This window comes from Triticum dicoccoides, chromosome 7B (assembly GCF_002162155.2).
Source record: "Triticum dicoccoides isolate Atlit2015 ecotype Zavitan chromosome 7B, WEW_v2.0, whole genome shotgun sequence".
Lineage (NCBI taxonomy): Eukaryota > Viridiplantae > Streptophyta > Magnoliopsida > Poales > Poaceae > Triticum > Triticum dicoccoides.
Genome location: NC_041393.1, coordinates 79,473,685 through 79,491,439, shown reverse-complemented (window position 1 = coordinate 79,491,439; position 17,755 = coordinate 79,473,685). Strand labels below are relative to the sequence as shown.

General features: G+C 46.3%; 1 protein-coding gene across 1 annotated transcript; it reads right to left on the bottom strand.

The window, feature by feature from the left end:
- Positions 1-594: 594 nt before the first annotated feature.
- LOC119338339 (bidirectional sugar transporter SWEET6b-like) lies at positions 595-4,585 on the bottom strand. Its single transcript, XM_037610629.1, has 7 exons — positions 4,568-4,585; positions 2,936-3,015; positions 2,359-2,818; positions 2,044-2,260; positions 1,755-1,916; positions 1,085-1,204; positions 595-972 (listed from the first exon to the last, which is right to left on the bottom strand). The coding sequence occupies exons 3-7, from the start codon at positions 2,436-2,438 to the stop codon at positions 811-813; spliced, it is 741 nt and encodes a 246-aa protein (XP_037466526.1). The 5' UTR covers positions 2,439-2,818; positions 2,936-3,015; positions 4,568-4,585; the 3' UTR covers positions 595-810.
- Between the last annotated feature and the right edge of the window lie 13,170 nt (positions 4,586-17,755).

The window sequence follows — 17,755 nt, the reverse complement described above, 5'->3', positions numbered from 1 at the left end:
GTCTATATAGTAGACACCATGCGATCAAACACACTAATGAAATATACTCCCTCTGTTCCGAAATATTTGTCTTTCTAGGCATTTCAAATGGACACAACATACAGATGTATGTAGACTTATTTTAGAGTGTAGATTCACTCATTTCGCCCCGTATGTAATCACTTATTGAAATCTCTAGAAAGACAAATATTTAAGAACGGAGGAAGTATATGACAAACAATTAACATGTTACAAGATTCAGAAAAATATTTCTAGCATGGACTCAGAGCTTCATACTTCCCCGCGAAAAAAGGTCGATGTGATAATTAACAAGGCAGCCTGACGGGAAAAGAGCAGGAGCCATCCAACTGAACCGGTAATTAGGTTAAGTCTGTCTCTCGTTTTCGCTTACACCAGGTTCAAGTTGCATCAGCAATAAGACGCCCTTTGGGTGTTTTTGTGCAGAAAACAAAAGAGGACCTTGCCCGAAACATAATACAAACACATCGTGGATATTGAATAAAATAATTTAACAAAGCCACCACACACTGTAATTAATAAATCAATTGTATCATCACATAAGAGCAGATTGAAAACAGGCAAGCATACATGGTGTCATAATATATCTCTGGGATAACTCAGCTGCATTGGTATTTATATACACTTGCAATTTGCACTGTAGTCTCGGACAGACAACAATGGTTCACAAAATTAAAGGCAATCTCAGACTCTACTAGCTAACAAAAAGTACAACTAATTAACATCAGACCTGTTGAAGTATCATCCCGTATTAACTACTCAAAATCTTTAGGGCTAAAAACGAAGCAAAGCTTATTTCTCTATGGTGACGGAGACGTTGCCGCTGGTAACGGCGTTTTTGGTGAGGACGGTGGGCAGCTCGACATTCTTGCCCTTCTTGGGGGTAGATCTGTAGTAGTACCCGTAAAGGATCAGCTGGATGAGGCCGAAGATTGTACCGAGGGCATTGGGGATCTGCACAGAATTTAAAGAGGACATAACAGTTAGATCGAACCGTGCTGAGGAATTCTTGATTGTAAGTCTGGATGGGTTTGTGACTTTTTTTATCCAATGTGTATGTACATACCGTGATGTAGATGTCAAACTTGATTAGCGCATAGCCCATCCAGCAGAGACTGTTGAGGAAGTTTACCAGCGACAGGAAGAATGGCATGTACTCCACACTCTTGGTCCCGATCACTTTACCCTGCAAATAAGCAGTACAATATTACTACTTTCATCTTAATTTTTTTTAGTTATATTAGCATTTAGTACACTCGTTAGTTGGTAAAAGCATCAGTCATTAACAATTAGCCTGATCTAGTAATTCGCCCTATAAAGGAAGTTTACCTTTGAGATAGAAATAAACCTTAGGCCTTTTTGATTAAAAATATATGATGTAGCATATTGTAGAAGAACTTGGGTGCATGAGAGGTGAATAACTCAATTCGGACTTTTTTTTAACAGGGTTTTGGCACGAACATTAAAACATGAAAGGTGAGTGCATTTTTTAGATGGACATAGATTTTCAAGCAGAATCAACAACAAACAAGGTGTACTACTTAACAAATTGAGGTCTGTCAAAAGCATCTATTAGAACTTTAAAAATAAATTATAGGCAGGTATTTTTCTCGACAACGTATCATTACAACAGCATACGTGCACAACGCAGATTAATTAGCCACTTGAACTAACAAGTTAAAGCAGTTACCAAAGATCACGGGTCGACGATCCATAAGTTGGGGTGGGCTACGTACCATGATGGTGAGCGGGGAGGCGTACATGATGGAGCCGAAGATGACGCAAAGGATGCCTACGATCATCGAGCGCTTCTCGTGGGTGTGGGCGCCGACGAGCACACCGGCCACCACGGCAGCCATGAACGCCGCCTGGATGGCGAGCACGCCGAGCATCTTCCACTGCACGCAAAGCATAGACGGATAGCATGGGTTAGGGGCATGCAGGAGGATCTTCTGTACAGAAACTAATGGCGAAAAGAGACAGTAGGCCGGATGAGGGGGCACTAGGAGGGTTGCACGTACGTACCCTTGTGTTCTTGGTCGCGTAGATGATGAAGATGATGATGTAGGCGCCCTCGATGACGAGGTCGATGCCGTTGATGGTGAGGACGAGGGTGCTGTTGGGGTGGACGATAGGGAGCCCGTAGAAGAACAAGAGCAGGCAGTTCATGAGCGTCGCCAGGTAGGGGTCCGGCTTGAACTCCTCCACGTTCTTGGCCTTGCAGATACGCCAGAACATCGGCCTGCGTACGCACAAGCAGAAAACGAGCGTCACATTCATGCCCTAGCAACCACCTTCCATCCATGAATACATAGCCGAGAAGAGGAGGAAAGGGCTTACACAGGGGAGAGGAAGAGTCCAAAGGAGATGACATTGCCAATGATGCCGACGATGTTGCGGGCCACGTCGGCGGAAACCATGATGCTCAGCAAGATGGATCGATCGATCACCGGGAACACAACTCGATTGCTCGTGGGAACAAACGACTTGAGGAAGGTTGGTTGTGATTTGTTTGGGGCGTGGGTGGCCGAGCTTATATAGTAGGGGGTACGCCTTCGCCTTCCCCAAGTTATATCCGATGAGGATATTGTTAAGGGTGGCCAAACCTTCTGATTTGGGTGCAGACCTTATCGAACTCCATCTCTGGCCGTGCTCCCGTACAACGACCGGCCGTATCAATTTCTTCCTCGTCACCTAGCCAAACGATCGCCCAGCTGCTAGCTCCTCTTCCATGTAACAACTCCCACTCGATCGAATTATCCCCCGACAGTCCTACGCAAATAAACAATGTCCTCCTCTCCTGGAAGATCGAGGCAAGACGGCCCTGTGGGGTGCCAGATCAAGGAGAGGCAAGATAAGGATGGCAGCTGCACGGGGCGTAAAGTGCAGCGTATGTACAGATTGGTTGAGCACTCACTGCGTTTGTCCATGATCATGCCTACTCTCTTCATCCAACGGTGCTTGCAAGGTAAGAAGAAATCTGTGTGCATCACCTACCTTACCGAACAAGGGTTTACCCCCGCTTTGTATACAAAGCAACCAACCGAGCCATACATGGATAGGTGCTGGGGTGAAAGCAGCACAGATACGACCAAAAGAAACAACAGAGAAAGAGCAAAAGAAACAAATGCCGACAACGGCCGATCAACAAAATCAAAGAAGCCACGCGATCGCTGTGCCCACCGGGATCTTCCACTAGGCTCCAAGCAGTGGCGGTGCCAGGATCAGAAGTCTATGATGTCATTTCAAATCTGTGATGTCAAGTACATGTGTTTTCACCAATTTTATGATTTTTTTGCATGATTTCTACTTGTGTATAAAGGATTTGCCAAAAACCTGTGTGGTCAAATGACCACACTCCTCTCAACGTGGCTTCGCCACTGGCTCCAAGACTCCGAAGCGCCGGCACCTATCAACACCTTCTAGAAGGATCGCGACGATGACGACGCTGCTGCCAAGGGTTTCCCCCAGTACATGACGAGGCGAGAGGAAGGGTAGCCCCCGACGCCCTCCCGGAAGGTCAGGTGGCACCCACAGGCGCCACCGCGCCGGTGTCGGCCACGCCGACAGGGGTTTCCCCCGATCCCAACCCGCACCTGGGGCGCTCCGGATCCAGCCACCAAACCAACCACCACCCCACGCCAACGCGGTCATGAGGCCCCACGCTGTCTCACCACGGCACCGCGAAGTGAGGACAGCGCGGCGAAGAATTAGAGCCTGGACTAGGGCATCAGCACCGTTGGCACGCGGGAGGGCCCCACCTCCACCGTCAGTGACTGTAGCCGTCCGGACGCAATAGCAGGAGCACACCAGGCCCGTGGGCCCACAGGCCCGGCCGAGCCCTCGTGGGCCCGTAAAGCTCCCGCCTTCGTGTTGTTGCCGGCACGCCATCGGCGCCGACGCCCCATATCCTAACCGCTCCTCCTCCTCACAGCGCCGTAGACAACGAGGCCACGTCGAGGGGCCGGCCCGCTAGGACCCAGATGGGTCCCACCGGGCCCAGATCTGGGCCGGGGGCGCGACGTCGGCCACCCAGCACCACCACGCCGCCCCGCCGATAAGGAGCAGTGCCGCCACCACGTCCGCCGCCAGCCACCCCGCCGGGTCACTGGACCGTCGCCAAGCCGAGCGACACCGCCATCACCCCCTGCCCAGGGCCAGGGGGACGCGCGCGCGGGGAGAGGAGATCCTGCCACCGCCGGCACCTCCCAGGACGGATCCGGGGGCGCACACCAGCGACGGCAGGGGAGAGTATGAGGGGGGAAGTCGAGAGCAGAGGCGCGGGGGCCGCCCCGGCCGCCTCCCGGGGAGGCGGCGCGAGGGCGGAAGGATGGGTGGGGGAGGAAGGGAGGGGGAATGTGGGCGGATCCGGGCCGCGCGCCGGTGAGGGTGGCTGGATCCCGTAGGAGACGGGCAGGGGAAGGTGGCGGCCGCAAGGGTTTCGGGGGCAGAGGCGGGTCGCGGGAGCGGGCCTGGGAGCCACCTTCCTCGGGTTTTAGGGACGTATTGTTTCTTATTTCTTTGAACACCTGCCTATCGCATCACCTACCTTCAAGTGGAGAGGATTAATTTTTTCTGCAATTGTTCAAATTGGATGATAAAAATCACTTTGCATGCTTACATGAAGCTAGATTCCTGGAAAATAACAGCATACGTGTCTTTGGTGTCAAAAATTCGATCTGAATCTTGACAAAAAACGAACAAAAAATGATTAGGAGGGACTATCTATGCATTACGAGTGCATTGGGAAGGGAAACTGTGTGCTATACAAGTTAGTGCCAATCACTACCGGAAGAGGGGCCGGTGCTGACGGCCACCATCGGCCTACTCCTGGATATGCCTACAACCGGACCCAGGCCGTCGGCATACAGCGGCCGTCAGGCTATCCAGAGCTATGCCGACGGCCACCGTCGGCACTAATTTGCCGTCGGCTTAGACCCAGCCAACGCCTACGGCCGCCGTCGGCACAGCTTAGCCGTTGACATAGATGCAGGCCCGGCGGGCCGCCCGTGACATGCAGCTAACGGCATCGGATCTATGCCGACAGCCGAGACGGGCGGTCGTCGGCATAGATGCGGTTGCCACATCGTTGATCCGGGGCGCACCGACCACCCCATATGCCGACGGCTACCATCGTCATAGATGCAACATCACTGATCCACGGTGCATCGGCCATATGCCCCTGGCCTCATCTATGTCGATGGCTTTGCCGTCGGCATACATTCTTTTTCCATCTCATATAATTTTTTTTCTTTTACGTATTATTTAATAAACTTACATCTAGCATGTGTTAATATAAGCATAAATACCTTACTTTTCGATTGTATACGAAGGGGTGTGCCCCCCTCACGGACGGCACCGCCACCGGCGGCCGACACGTGGAGAGGGGAGGGGGAAACAGCCGCATCGGGTCTATATGGAGGGGACATTGCTCCCAAGTGTTTAGATGGGATGACCTACCACAACCAGATGGTGTGGTGGCATGTCTGAAGAGGCGGCACGCGTCTCTGGGGTGCCCCCCTCCCTCATGGACGGCGCCGCCGCTGGCACCTGGAGGGGGGAAACAGACGCGTCGGGTCTACACGGAGGTGATGTAGTTGTGGGTTTGGCCCGGATGTTTCTCCCAGGTGTCCCTCTGGCTGATCTAACACAACCGGTGGAGAGGTCCACTGGTCAAAGCCCTTCCGTGGAAAGTCAAAGGGCTAGATCTTGTGGTCAACCGCTCCAGGGTTAGGCAGGACGGGGGCCCTGGGGGTGGCAATGCCACCGGAGCATCGCATCGGGCCCTCATACATGCAGGGTGGTGTTGTGGCATGTCTGAAGAGGTGGCACGCATCTCCGGGTGTGGACCCCCTCACGAACGGCGCCGCCGCCGGCACTTGGAGGAGGGAAACGGACGCATCAGGTCTACACGTAGGGGTTTTTGCAGTGGGCTTGCCCCGGAAGTTGCTCACAAACGTTTCCCTCTAGGGTGACCTAACACAACCGGGTGGAGAGGTCCATTGGTCAAAACCCATCCATGGGAAGTCAAAGGGTTAGATCTCGTGGTCAACCGCTCCAGGGTTAGGCGGGACGAGGGCCTTGGGGTGTAGCAATGCCACCGGAGCGTCGCATCGAGCCCTCATACATGCGGGGTGGTGTGGTGGCATGTCTGAAGAGGCGGCACACGTCTCCGGGGTGTGGCCCCTGTCGGTGTCAAAACCGGCGGATCTCGGGTAGGGGGTCCCGAACTGTGCGTCTAAGGCTGATGGTAACAGGAGGCAGGGGACACGATGTTTTACCCAGGTTCGGGCCCTCTCGATGGAGGTAATACCCTACTTCCTGCTTGATTGATCTTGATGATATGAGTATTACAAGAGTTGATCTACCACGAGATCGTAGAGGCTAAACCCTCTGGTTTATATAGATACTGGAGGGGCTAGGGTTACACAGAGTCGGTTACAGAGAAGGAGATCTATCATCCGAATCGCCAAGCTTGCCTTCCACGCAAAGGAGAGTCCCATCCGGACACGGGACGAAGTCTTCAATCTTGTATCTTCATAGTCCATCAGTCCGGCCAAAGTATATAGTCGGGTTGCCGGATACCCCCTGATACGTCTCCGTCGTATCTATAATTTTTGATTGTTCCGTGCCAATATTCTTCAACTTTCATATAGTTTTGGCAACTTTTTATATTATTTTTGGGACTAACATATTGATCCAGTGCCCACTGCCAGTTCCTGTCTGTTGCATGTTTTATCTTTCACAGAAAACCATTATCAAACGGAATCCACACGGGATAAAAACGGACAGAGAATTATTTTGGAATATTTTGGAATCAACGTGAAACACTGTCCAGGGTGGCCACGAGACAGGGGGGCGCGCCCTCCCCCCTGGGTGCGCCCTAGACTCGCGTGGGCAACCCGTAAGGAGGTTGATGCCATTCTTTTGCCGCAAGAAAACTAATTGTACGAGAAAAATCTGGCCGAAAGATTCACCCCAATCGGAATTACGGATCTCCAGATATAAAGGAAACGGTGAAGGGGCAGAAACAGAGAACACAGAAACAGAGAGATAGATCCAATCTCGGAGGGGCTCTCGCCCCTCCCACGCCATGGGAGCCAAGGACCAGAGGGAAACCCTTCTCCCATCTAGGGAGGAGGTCAAGGAAGAAGAAGAAGAAGAAGAAGGGGGGCTCTCTCCCCCTTGCTTCCGGTGGCGCCGGAACGCCGCCGGGGGCCATCATCATCACCGCGATCTTCACCAACACCGCCGTCATCTTCACCAACATCTCCATCACCTTCCCCCATCTATAGCCAGCGGTCCACTCTCCCGCAACCCATTGTACCCTCTACTTGAACATGGTTCTTTATGCTTCATATTATTTTCCAATGATGTGTTGCCATCCGATGATGTCCGAGTAGATTTTCGTTGTCCTATTGGTGGTTGATGAATTGCTATGATTGATTTAATTTGCTTGTGGTTATGTTGCTTTCCTTTGGTGCCCATCATATGAGCGCGCACGTGGATCACACCATAGGGTTAGTTGTATGTTGATAGGACTATGTATTGGAGGGCTAGAATGACAGAAGCTTCAACCTAGCATAGAAATTGATGCATACGGGATTGAAGGGGGACCAATATATCTTAATACTATGGTTGGGTGTTACCTTAATGAACGTTAGTAGTTGCGGATGCTTGTTAATAGTTCCAATCATAAGTGCATAAAATTCCAAGTCAGGGATGACATGCTAGCAGTGGCCTCTCCCACATAAAACTTGCTATCGGTCTAGTAAAGTAGTAAATTGCTTAGGGTCAATTCCACAACTCCTACCACCACTTTTCCCAAACTCGCTATATTTACTTTATTGCATCTTTATCTAAACATCCCCTACTTTTTATTTACGCGTTCTTTACTTTCTTGCAAAACTATCCAACAACACCTACAAAGTACTTCTAGTTTCATACTTGTTCTAGGTAAAGCGAACGTCAAGCGTGCGTAGAGTCGTATCAGTGGCCGATAGGACTTGAGAGAGTATTTGTTCTACCTTTAGCTCCTTGTTGGGTTCGACACTCTTACTTATCGAAAGAGGCTACAACTATCCCGTATACTTGCGGGTTATCAAGACCTTTTTCTGGCGCCGTTGCCGGGGAGTCATAGCGTGGGGTGAATATTCTCGTGTGTGCTTGTTTGCTTTATCACTAAGTAATTTTTATTTTCTGTTCTTAGTTGTTTTCTATCTTTAGCTATGGGTAGGAAATGCAAAATACCAAAAAAAATTAGTTGTACCTACTGAACGAGTGGTTGAAGAACCACTCAAAATCTATCACACTCCTGAAGCTTTTTACATGGATCATCTTCGATCCCTTTGTGCTCGTGCTGAAACCCCCACTAGTTTAGGTGAGGGCAAATCTTTAGATGAGCATGCTTTTTTTGTGCGACACCGTATATCTGAAAAAGGGAAACTATTATGGGATCAAATTCAACGTTTGCAATGCTATGCTTGGAATTTATGTGAAATATATGAGTTTACTTGTTATTCTGAAGACCCTAAGAAACACCTACCCTATCAATGCTTGTTTAGTGATAATGGAATCGTATCTTCGTATGCTAAGGGTGTTTACAATTACTATGATGTTCAACAAATTAAAGAATTTGTTGCTTTTAAAGGTGCTTTTGAGATTGCCTCTTTGATTGAAAAGTATGATGCTACTCTTTACAAATCTAAAATTTTTGCCATATTTCAATATTGTTATGATAATTATGCTTCTAATGCCTATGTTAAACAATATATTGAGGACTTCTCCGCTGTACAAGAAGAGACTAATATTTTGCAGGAAGCTATGGAAGAAGAAATTGATGAAACAGTGAGCTCATTGGATGAAAAAGATGATGAGGAGAGCGAAGAACAAAAGGAGGAAGAGCGGATTAGCTACCCGTGCCCACCTTCTAATGAGAGTAACTCTTCAACTCATACATTGTTTAATCTCACTTCATGCTTACCGAAGGATGATTACTATGATGATTGCTATGATGATTGTTATGACCCCGTTGATTCTCTTGAAATATCCCCTTTTGATGATGCTTGCTATGCTTGTGGCCAAGATGCTGATATGAATTATGCTTATGGATATGAACTTGCTATAGTTCCTTATGTTAAACAGGAAATTGTTGCTATTGCACCCACGCATGATAGTCCTATTATCTTTTTGAATTCTCCCTACTACACTATATCGGAGAAGTTTGTGCTTATTAAGGATTATATTGATGGGTTGCCTTTTACCATTGCACATGATGATTTTGAAGAATATAATATGCATGTGTTTGCTGCTCCTACTTGCAATTATTATGAGAGAGGAATTCTATCTCCGCCTCTTTATGTTTCCAATACGTTAGAATTGCAAGAAACTGCTTATACTATGCATTGGCCTTTACTATGTGTGCATGAATTGTTCTCTTATGACATGCTGATGCATAGGAAGAGAGTTAGACTTCGTTGTTGCATGATATATGTTACTTTGTGCTCACTACAAAATTACAAATCATTGTTAATTAAAATTGGCTTTGATATACCTTGGGATCCGGGTGGATTCATTACTTAAGCACTATATGCCTAGCTTAATGGCTTTAAAGAAAGCGCTGCCAGGGAGACAACCCGGAAGTTTTAGAGAGTCATTTATTTCTGTTGAGTGCTTTTATATAGTTTAAAAACAAAAAAATAAAGAGGGGAACCTAAAATTTTTCAAAAAGGAAAGTGAAAGTGAGAGAGACAAGCGTTGTTGAAGTGGGAGAGCTCCTTGAACTTTGTTCATTCTCACGGAAACTTTGTGCATCTTGATTAAAGAAACTTTTCAACAAAAATAATTATCCCCTTGTACAATTCCATTGTATTATAAAAATAATGTGCCAAGGTTTGCCTTTAGGATGTTTACAATGCTTGTTGGTTTGTACGGTGCAGGACAGAAACTTTGGCTGTAGTGTGCGATTTTACATTTTTAACTGGAACGTCAATAGGTTCTGATTCCTTTTGAACTGTCTTGATATACAACTTTTTTATTATTCCTAATTCTGGTAGAATTTTTGGGATACCAGAAGTATGGTGGATCTTCAGATTGCTACAGACTGTTCTGTTTTTTGACAGATTCTGTTTTTGATGCATAGTTTGCTTGTTTTGATGAATCTAGCAATTTGTATCAGTGGATTAAGCCATGGAAAAGCTATATTACAGTAGACACAATGCAAAAACAAAATATGAATATGTTTGCAACAGTACTTAGAGTGGTGATTTGCTTTATTATACTAACGGATCTTACCGAGTTTTCTGTTAAAGTTTTGTGAGGATGTAGTGTCTAATCGAGGATGTCTCGATATGAGCAAAAGGAAGAGAGGCAAGAGCTCAAGCTTGGGGATGCCCGAGGCACCCCAAGTAAATATTCAACGAGACTCAAGCGTCTAAGCTTGGGGATGCCCCGGAAGGCATCCCCTCTTTCTTCAACAAGTATCGGTATGTTTTCGAATTCGTTTTGTTCATGCATTATGTGCAAGTCTTGGAGTGTCTTTTGCATTTAGTTTACGTTTTTTCTTTTATGAACCATGCTGGTATGAGATAGTCTTTGGTTGATTTATAGAATTCTCTTTGCACTTCACTTATATCTTTTGAGTGTGGCTTTATAGAATGCTTCATATGCTTCACTTATATCATTTGAAGTTTGGATGGCCTGTTTCTCTTCACATAGAAAACCGCCATTTGTAGAATGCTCTTTTGCTTCACTTATATTTGTTAGAGCATGGGCATATATTTTGTAGAAAGATTTAAACTCTCTTGCTTCACTTATATCCTTTTAGAGAGATGACAAGAATTGGTCAATCACATTGTTAGTCATAAAATCCTACATAAAACTTGTAGATCGCTGAATATGATATGTTTGATTCCTTGCAATAGTTTTGTGATATAAAGGTGGTGATATTAGAGTTGTGCTAGTTGAGTAATTGTGAAATTGAGAATTACTTTTGTTGAGGTTTGCAAGTCCCGTAGCATGCACGTATGGTGAACCGTTATGTAACGAAGTTGGAGCATGAGGTGCTCTTTGATTGCTTTCCTTATGAGTGGCAGTCGGGGAAGAGCGATGGTCTTTTCCTACCAATCTATCCCTCTAGGGGCATGCGTAGTAGTACTTTGCGTCGAGGGCTAAGTAGAATTTTGCAATAAGTGTATGAGTTCTTTATGACTAATGTGAGTCCATGGATTATACGCACTCTCACCTTTCCGCAATTTGCTAGCCTCTACGGTACCCTGCATTGCCCTTTCTCGCCTCGAGAGTTGGTGCAAACTTCGCCGGTGCATCCGAACCCCGTGATATGATACACTCTATCACACATAAGCGTCCTTATATCTTCCTCAAAACATCCACCATACCTACCCATTATGGCATTTCCATAGCCATTCCGAGATATATTGCCATGCAACTTCCATCATCATTATATACATGACTTGAGCATTTATTGTCATATTGCTTTGCATGATCGAAAGATAGCTAGCATGAGGTTTTCATGGCTTGTCCGTTTTTGATGTCATTGCTATGCTAGATCATTGCACATCCCGGTACACCACCGGAAGCATCCATATAGAGTCATATCTTTGTTCGAGATATCATTGTAATATTGAGTTGTAAGTAAATAAAAGTGTGATGATCATCATTATTAGAGCATTGCCCCAGTGAGGAAAGGATGATGCAGACTATGATTCCCCCACAAGTCGGGATGAGACTCCGGACTTTATGAAAAATAAAAGAGGCCAAACAAGCCCAAATAAAAAAAAGAGACCAAAGAAGCCCACCAAAAATAAAGAAAGAAATAAAAAATAAAAAGAAAAAGAAAAAGAAAAGAAAAAAATGAGAGAAAAGAGAGAAGGGGCAATGTTACTATTCTTTTACCACACTTGTGCTTCAGAGTAGCACCATGTTCTTCATAGAGAGAGTCTGCTTTCACTTTCGTATACTAGTGGGAATTTTCATTATAGAACTTGGCTTGTATATTCCGATGATGGGCTTCCTCAAACGCCCGGGGTCTTCATGAGCAAGCAAGTTGGATGCACACCCACTTACTTTCCAGTTTGAGCTTTCATACACTTATAGCTCTTAGTGCATCCGTTGCATGACAATCCCTGCTCCTCGCATTGACATCAATTGATGGGCATCTCCATAGCCCGTTGATTAGCCGCGTCGATGTGAGACTTTCTACCTTTTTGTCTTCTCCACATAAACCTCCACCATCATATTATATACCACCATAGTGCTATGTCCATGGCTTGCGCTCATGTATTGCGTAAGAGTTGAAAAAGCTGAAGCGCGTTAAAAAGTATGAACCAATTGCTCGGCTTGTCATCGGGGTTGTGCATGATGGGAGTATTTTGTGTGACGAAGATGGAGCATAGCCAGACTATATGATTTTGTAGGGATGAGCTTTCTTTGGCTATGTTATTTCGATAAGACATAATTGCTTGGTTGGTATGCTTGAAGTATTATTGTTTTTATGTCAAATGATAGACTATTGCTTTGAATCACTCGTGCCTTAATATTCATGCCATGATTAGACATATGATCAAGATTATGCTAGGTAGCATTCCACATCAAAAATTATCTTTTTTTATCATTTACCTACTCGAGGACGAGCAGGAATTAAGCTCGGGGATGCTGATACGTCTCCGTCGTATCTATAACTTTTGATTGTTCCATGCCAATATTCTTCAACTTTCATATACTTTTGGCAACTTTTTATATTATTTTTGGGACTAACATATTGATCCAGTGCCCAACGCATGTTCCTGTCTGCTGCATGTTTTATGTTTTGCAGAAAACCAATATCAAACAGAATCCAAACGGGATAAAAATGGACGAAGAATTATTTTGGAATATTTGGGATTTTCCGGAGGAAGAATCAACGCGAAACAGTGTCCGGGGTGGCCACCAGACAGGGGGGGCGCCACCTCCCCCCCTGGGCGTGCCCTGGACTCTCGTGGGCCACCCGTAAGGCGGTTGGTGCCCTTCTTTTGCCGCAAGAAAGCTAATTTTACGAGAGAAAATCTGGGCGAAAGATTCACCCCAATCGGAGTTACGGATCTCCAGATATAAAGGAAACGGTGAAGGGACAGAAACACAGAAACAGAGAGATAGATCCAATCTCGGAGGGGCTCTCGCCCCTCCCACGCCATGGGAGCCAAGGACCATAGGGGAAAACCTTCTCCCATCTAGGAAGGAGGTCAAGGAAGAAGAAGAAGAAGGGGGGCTCTCTCCCCTTGCTTCCGGTGCCGCCGGAACGCCGCCGGGGGCCATCATCATCACCGCGATCTTCACCAACACCGCCATCGTCTTCACCAACATCTCCATCACCTTCCCCCATCTATATCCAGAGGTCCACTCTCCCACAACCCTCTGTACTCTCTACTTTAACATGGTGCTTTATGCTTCATATTATTTTCCAATGATGTGTTGCCATCCTATGATGTCTGAGTAGATTTTCGTTGTCCTATTGGTGGTTGATGAATTGCTATGATTGATTTAATTTGCTTGTGGTTATGTTGCTGTCGTTTGGTGCCCATCATATGAGCACGCGCGTGGATCACACCATAGGGTTAGTTGTATGTTGATAGGACTATGTATTGGAGGGCTAGAGTGACAGAAGCTTCAACCTAGCATAGAAATTGATGCATACGGGATTGAAGGGGGACCAATATATCTTAATGCTATGGTTGGGTTTTACCTTAACGAACATTAGTAATTGCGGATGCTTGCTAATAGTTCCAATCATAAGTGCATATAATTCCAAGTCAGGGATGACATGCTAGCAGTGGCCTCTCCCACATAAAACTTGCTATCGGTCTAGTAAAGTGGTCAATTGCTCAGGGACAATTCCACAACTCCTACCACCACTTTTACCACACTCGCTATATTTACTTTATTGCATCTTTATCTAAACAGCCCCTACTTTTTATTTACGTGTTCTTTACTTTCTTGCAAAACTATCCAACAACACCTACAAAGTACTTCTAGTTTCATACTTGTTCTAGGTAAAGCGAACGTCAAGCGTGCGTAGAGTCGTATCAGTGGCCGATAGGACTTGAGAGAATATTTGTCTACCTTTAGCTCCTCGTTGGGTTCGACACTCTTACTTATCCAAAGAGGCTACAACTATCCCGTATACTTGCGGGTTATCACCCCCTTATCCAGGACTCCCTCAGTAGCCCCTGAACCAGGCTTTAATGACGATGAGTCCGGCGCGCAGATTGTCTTCGGCATTGCAAGGGAGGTTCCATCTCCGAATACTCCAAGGTAAATTTCAAACACTTAAGTCGTGTCCGGCTCTGCAAGACAAATTGCACATACCATCATAGAGAGAACAATAATCCACAAATCTGATCTGCTGACAACTCTTCGTAGCGTGACATCATGCCATAGCCCGACCATTATTTGAAACGTTTTTTACAACCAGCTACCGCACACATTGCGAGGTGGTTTCCTTGGCACATCTTGTCGAAACAGAGATCATGTCCCTGTTATCGCGGGATCCTCATCAATACGGGTATGGGTAACCCCACCACGTCTGATGTCCTCATGAAAGGACTTAGTCGTGGAGCCATCGCTACAAGTAAGCTTGAAGGGATTAAACTGGACAAGGGACACGGGAGTTTTATACTAGTTCAGCCCCTTCAATGAAGGTAAAAGCCTACGTCTAGTTGTGATGGGATTGATTGGGTTTCGATGATCAGGGAGAGAATACGCTAATCCTGAGTCTCGAGTTGTTGTCTGTTGTCCCTGAACTGCCGCCGGGTCGCCCCTTTATATACACAGGTTGACGCCCGACCGGTCTACAGAGTCCCGAGGCCGACTCATACAAGGGTCCGGCTCGGTCTCTCCTTTCCTAACTTACAACACAAGTTTACATAACCATGGCGGTTTCCTATTATGGGCCCTAATCCGCCATTGGTCTCCGGGCCTCTAAGCTTCATAGTAAAACGCCATCTTCTGAGTCTTCACGGGCTTCAATACGGTTGAGGGTAAACCGTCCTCTCCTGGGCGGTTTATACTCAATAGTTATATCCCCAACATTAGGCCCCAGAGTGATTTGAACCTGTTATTGTCAATCTTCAGTACTTTAGAAAAATCCTGAAAACATCTTCCTTCATTTCTCGTAAACCGCCGTGACGTCATCCTCCGGATACCGCAATGGATCATCACGTCATCATCTCTGTAAAAAATGAATAAAAAGATTCCCTTCATTTAATGTTATCCCTGAAATCGAGGCAACAGTTGCGCCACTTGCCGCTTTGGACTCCTCAATTTTCACACCGGTCTTTATCTCCCTTCCCTGTTATAAATATCCCCAACGTGCATTTTTCCCCTTTCTCCTCATCTTCTTCCTCGCGACCGAAGAACTCCAGCATTGCCGCCGCCGTCGATCTCCGAATCTGCATCGACCAAGGCCGCTGCATCACCCTGTTTGTTCCAGAGACTCTGCCGTGCTCCTCCGCCGCAGAGTAGCCCTGGTAAGTTCGTTTCCCTATAACCCTAGATCTTCATTAGGGTTCTCGAGTTCATCCATGTCCTCCGTCGTTCCTTACTTCTTTTGCAACCTTCTCTTTAGTCCTTTTTACTGAGAGATGTATGTATGCATTTGCTAGGCTTTGATTTGCGGCTAGACTCATTTTGATAGTCCAGCATCCTGTGGCTTCTTGCTGCTCAAAACAGACTCTGCTTGGATCTTCCCTGTTCCTCTTAATGCCATTGTAGGGTTCAGATAAATTTTCTTTAGTTATCCATGGTAGATCCAAATTGTACTGCAATACTGTGAAACCTGTTTTTGTAATACTTAGTAGATTTTGAACCCAGGCCCTTCTGTCTACGGGCGGTTTAACTTCTGATAACCAATCCGCCATATATCATTAGCCCTCTCTTAAACCGCCAACTGAACTTGAACAACAATTTTCCGGTTTAACACTAAATAATACGCTTAAACCGTTTAATTTGTAAACCGACCTTTACTTTTCCTTTCAGTTTTCCTTCCGAGATGACCAAACAATTCTCTGCTTGCAATTGGGTTCGGTCTTGGATTACGGAGACACAAATCAACGGATACGTCACCACAGGCGCTTTAGCCTCAAAAAGGTTCCTTCACTGGCGAGTTCCAGGCTCTGAATGCCCACCTGAACCTCAAGATGGAGAAGTGATTGTATTTATGCAACACTTAGACCAGGGATTCAGCCCGCCCGGATCAAAATTCTTCCGGGATGTCCTCGCAAGCTTCCAACTCCATCCACAAGATATTGAACCGAACTCCGTGTCCAATATATGCAACTTTCAAGTATTCTGCGAGGTCTACCTTCAAGAAGAGCCATCCGTAGAGTTATTCCAGGATTTTTTTCATCTGAACCGCTGTACAGAATTCTCTGATGGTCCCAACACAGAACTTGGTGGTGTTTCAATTCAAAAGAGAAAAGAAGTTGACTTCCCTCATGCAAAACATCATAGCCATCCTAAAGATTGGAACCAAACTTGGTTTTATTGCCGGAACACCGCCCCTGATGGAGAAAATCGTTTGCCGGGTTACCATCCTCACTGGCTTAGCAACGGTCACCCATTACCTTCACGCTTGTCCGCCGCAGGACGGAAAAACTTTGCACCTCAAATCGCCAAGCTCCGAGCTCTCATGGCCAACTTGACTGGCATTAACCTTGTCCGCTGCTGGGTATCTTGGGGCATTTTGTCTTTAAGCCGCCGCCCCGGATTGATGCATGAATATACTGGCAACGTCAAAGACCCTCGACGCTATCATGAAGTAGTAATGATGGACCTGGAAGTCACTGAATCTGTGAAGAAGATGCTTGATGAAACAATCTCTGTATGCAGTCAAACCGGGTTGCCACCTTTTTGCGTCTCCAATCCTCCGCCAGCGGTAAAGTCTATCTTAATACTTACTGAATCGCCTTCGCTTAAATTATGTGCTAACATTTCCTTGCCTTAATGACACAGGCCAACAACTCCTTCTGGAAATGGACTAAACCGGCCAGGCCTCCTCGTGCGAAGACTAAGGCCACCAAGAAAACTTCCGAGAAGAAAACCACCAAGTCTTCTGACCTGCCAGAAGATGAGGAATCAGACGTAGAGGTAGAACTTGACTCACTTGGTTCCTTATTCGTATATCTTATTGACAATGATTATTCCCAGGACGATGCTGAGGCTAGCCCCGCAGACCATGTTGAGGTAATTACTCTTTCTTCCGATTCAGATCTTGTGCCGGTTCAAAGAGTTCGCCGCACAGTTTGGAAAGTAAAACACTCTCACCCCCTTGCTTATTTGGATCCAAAATTTTCTTTGAAGACACAGCAAGCTGCAGAACGTCGCACAACCCGGCACAGTGGCCAGAAAATCACCTCGTCCGGTTTACCAGATACACCAACCCGGAAACGTCGTCCAGAGGTGACTTGTTCTCCTGAAAAACTTTATCCTTTGAAGGGTTTCTTCCGATGCCCACTCAATCCGTCTGATCCGAATTATCAGGCATCTTCCAACTCGTCTGGCGGTTCATCAACCACTCAGCTGCATCCCCTCAAGACCGTCGCTAGGTAAGTACACTATTCCTCAAGTTGTTTCTTCATGCCTTAGTTTATCATATTCTAACTTTGGATGTTGTAGCACCAAGGCCCGATTGAGTAAGAAAGCCAAGACATGTAGCCATACTGACGATGTTGATCCGGAGAAGACC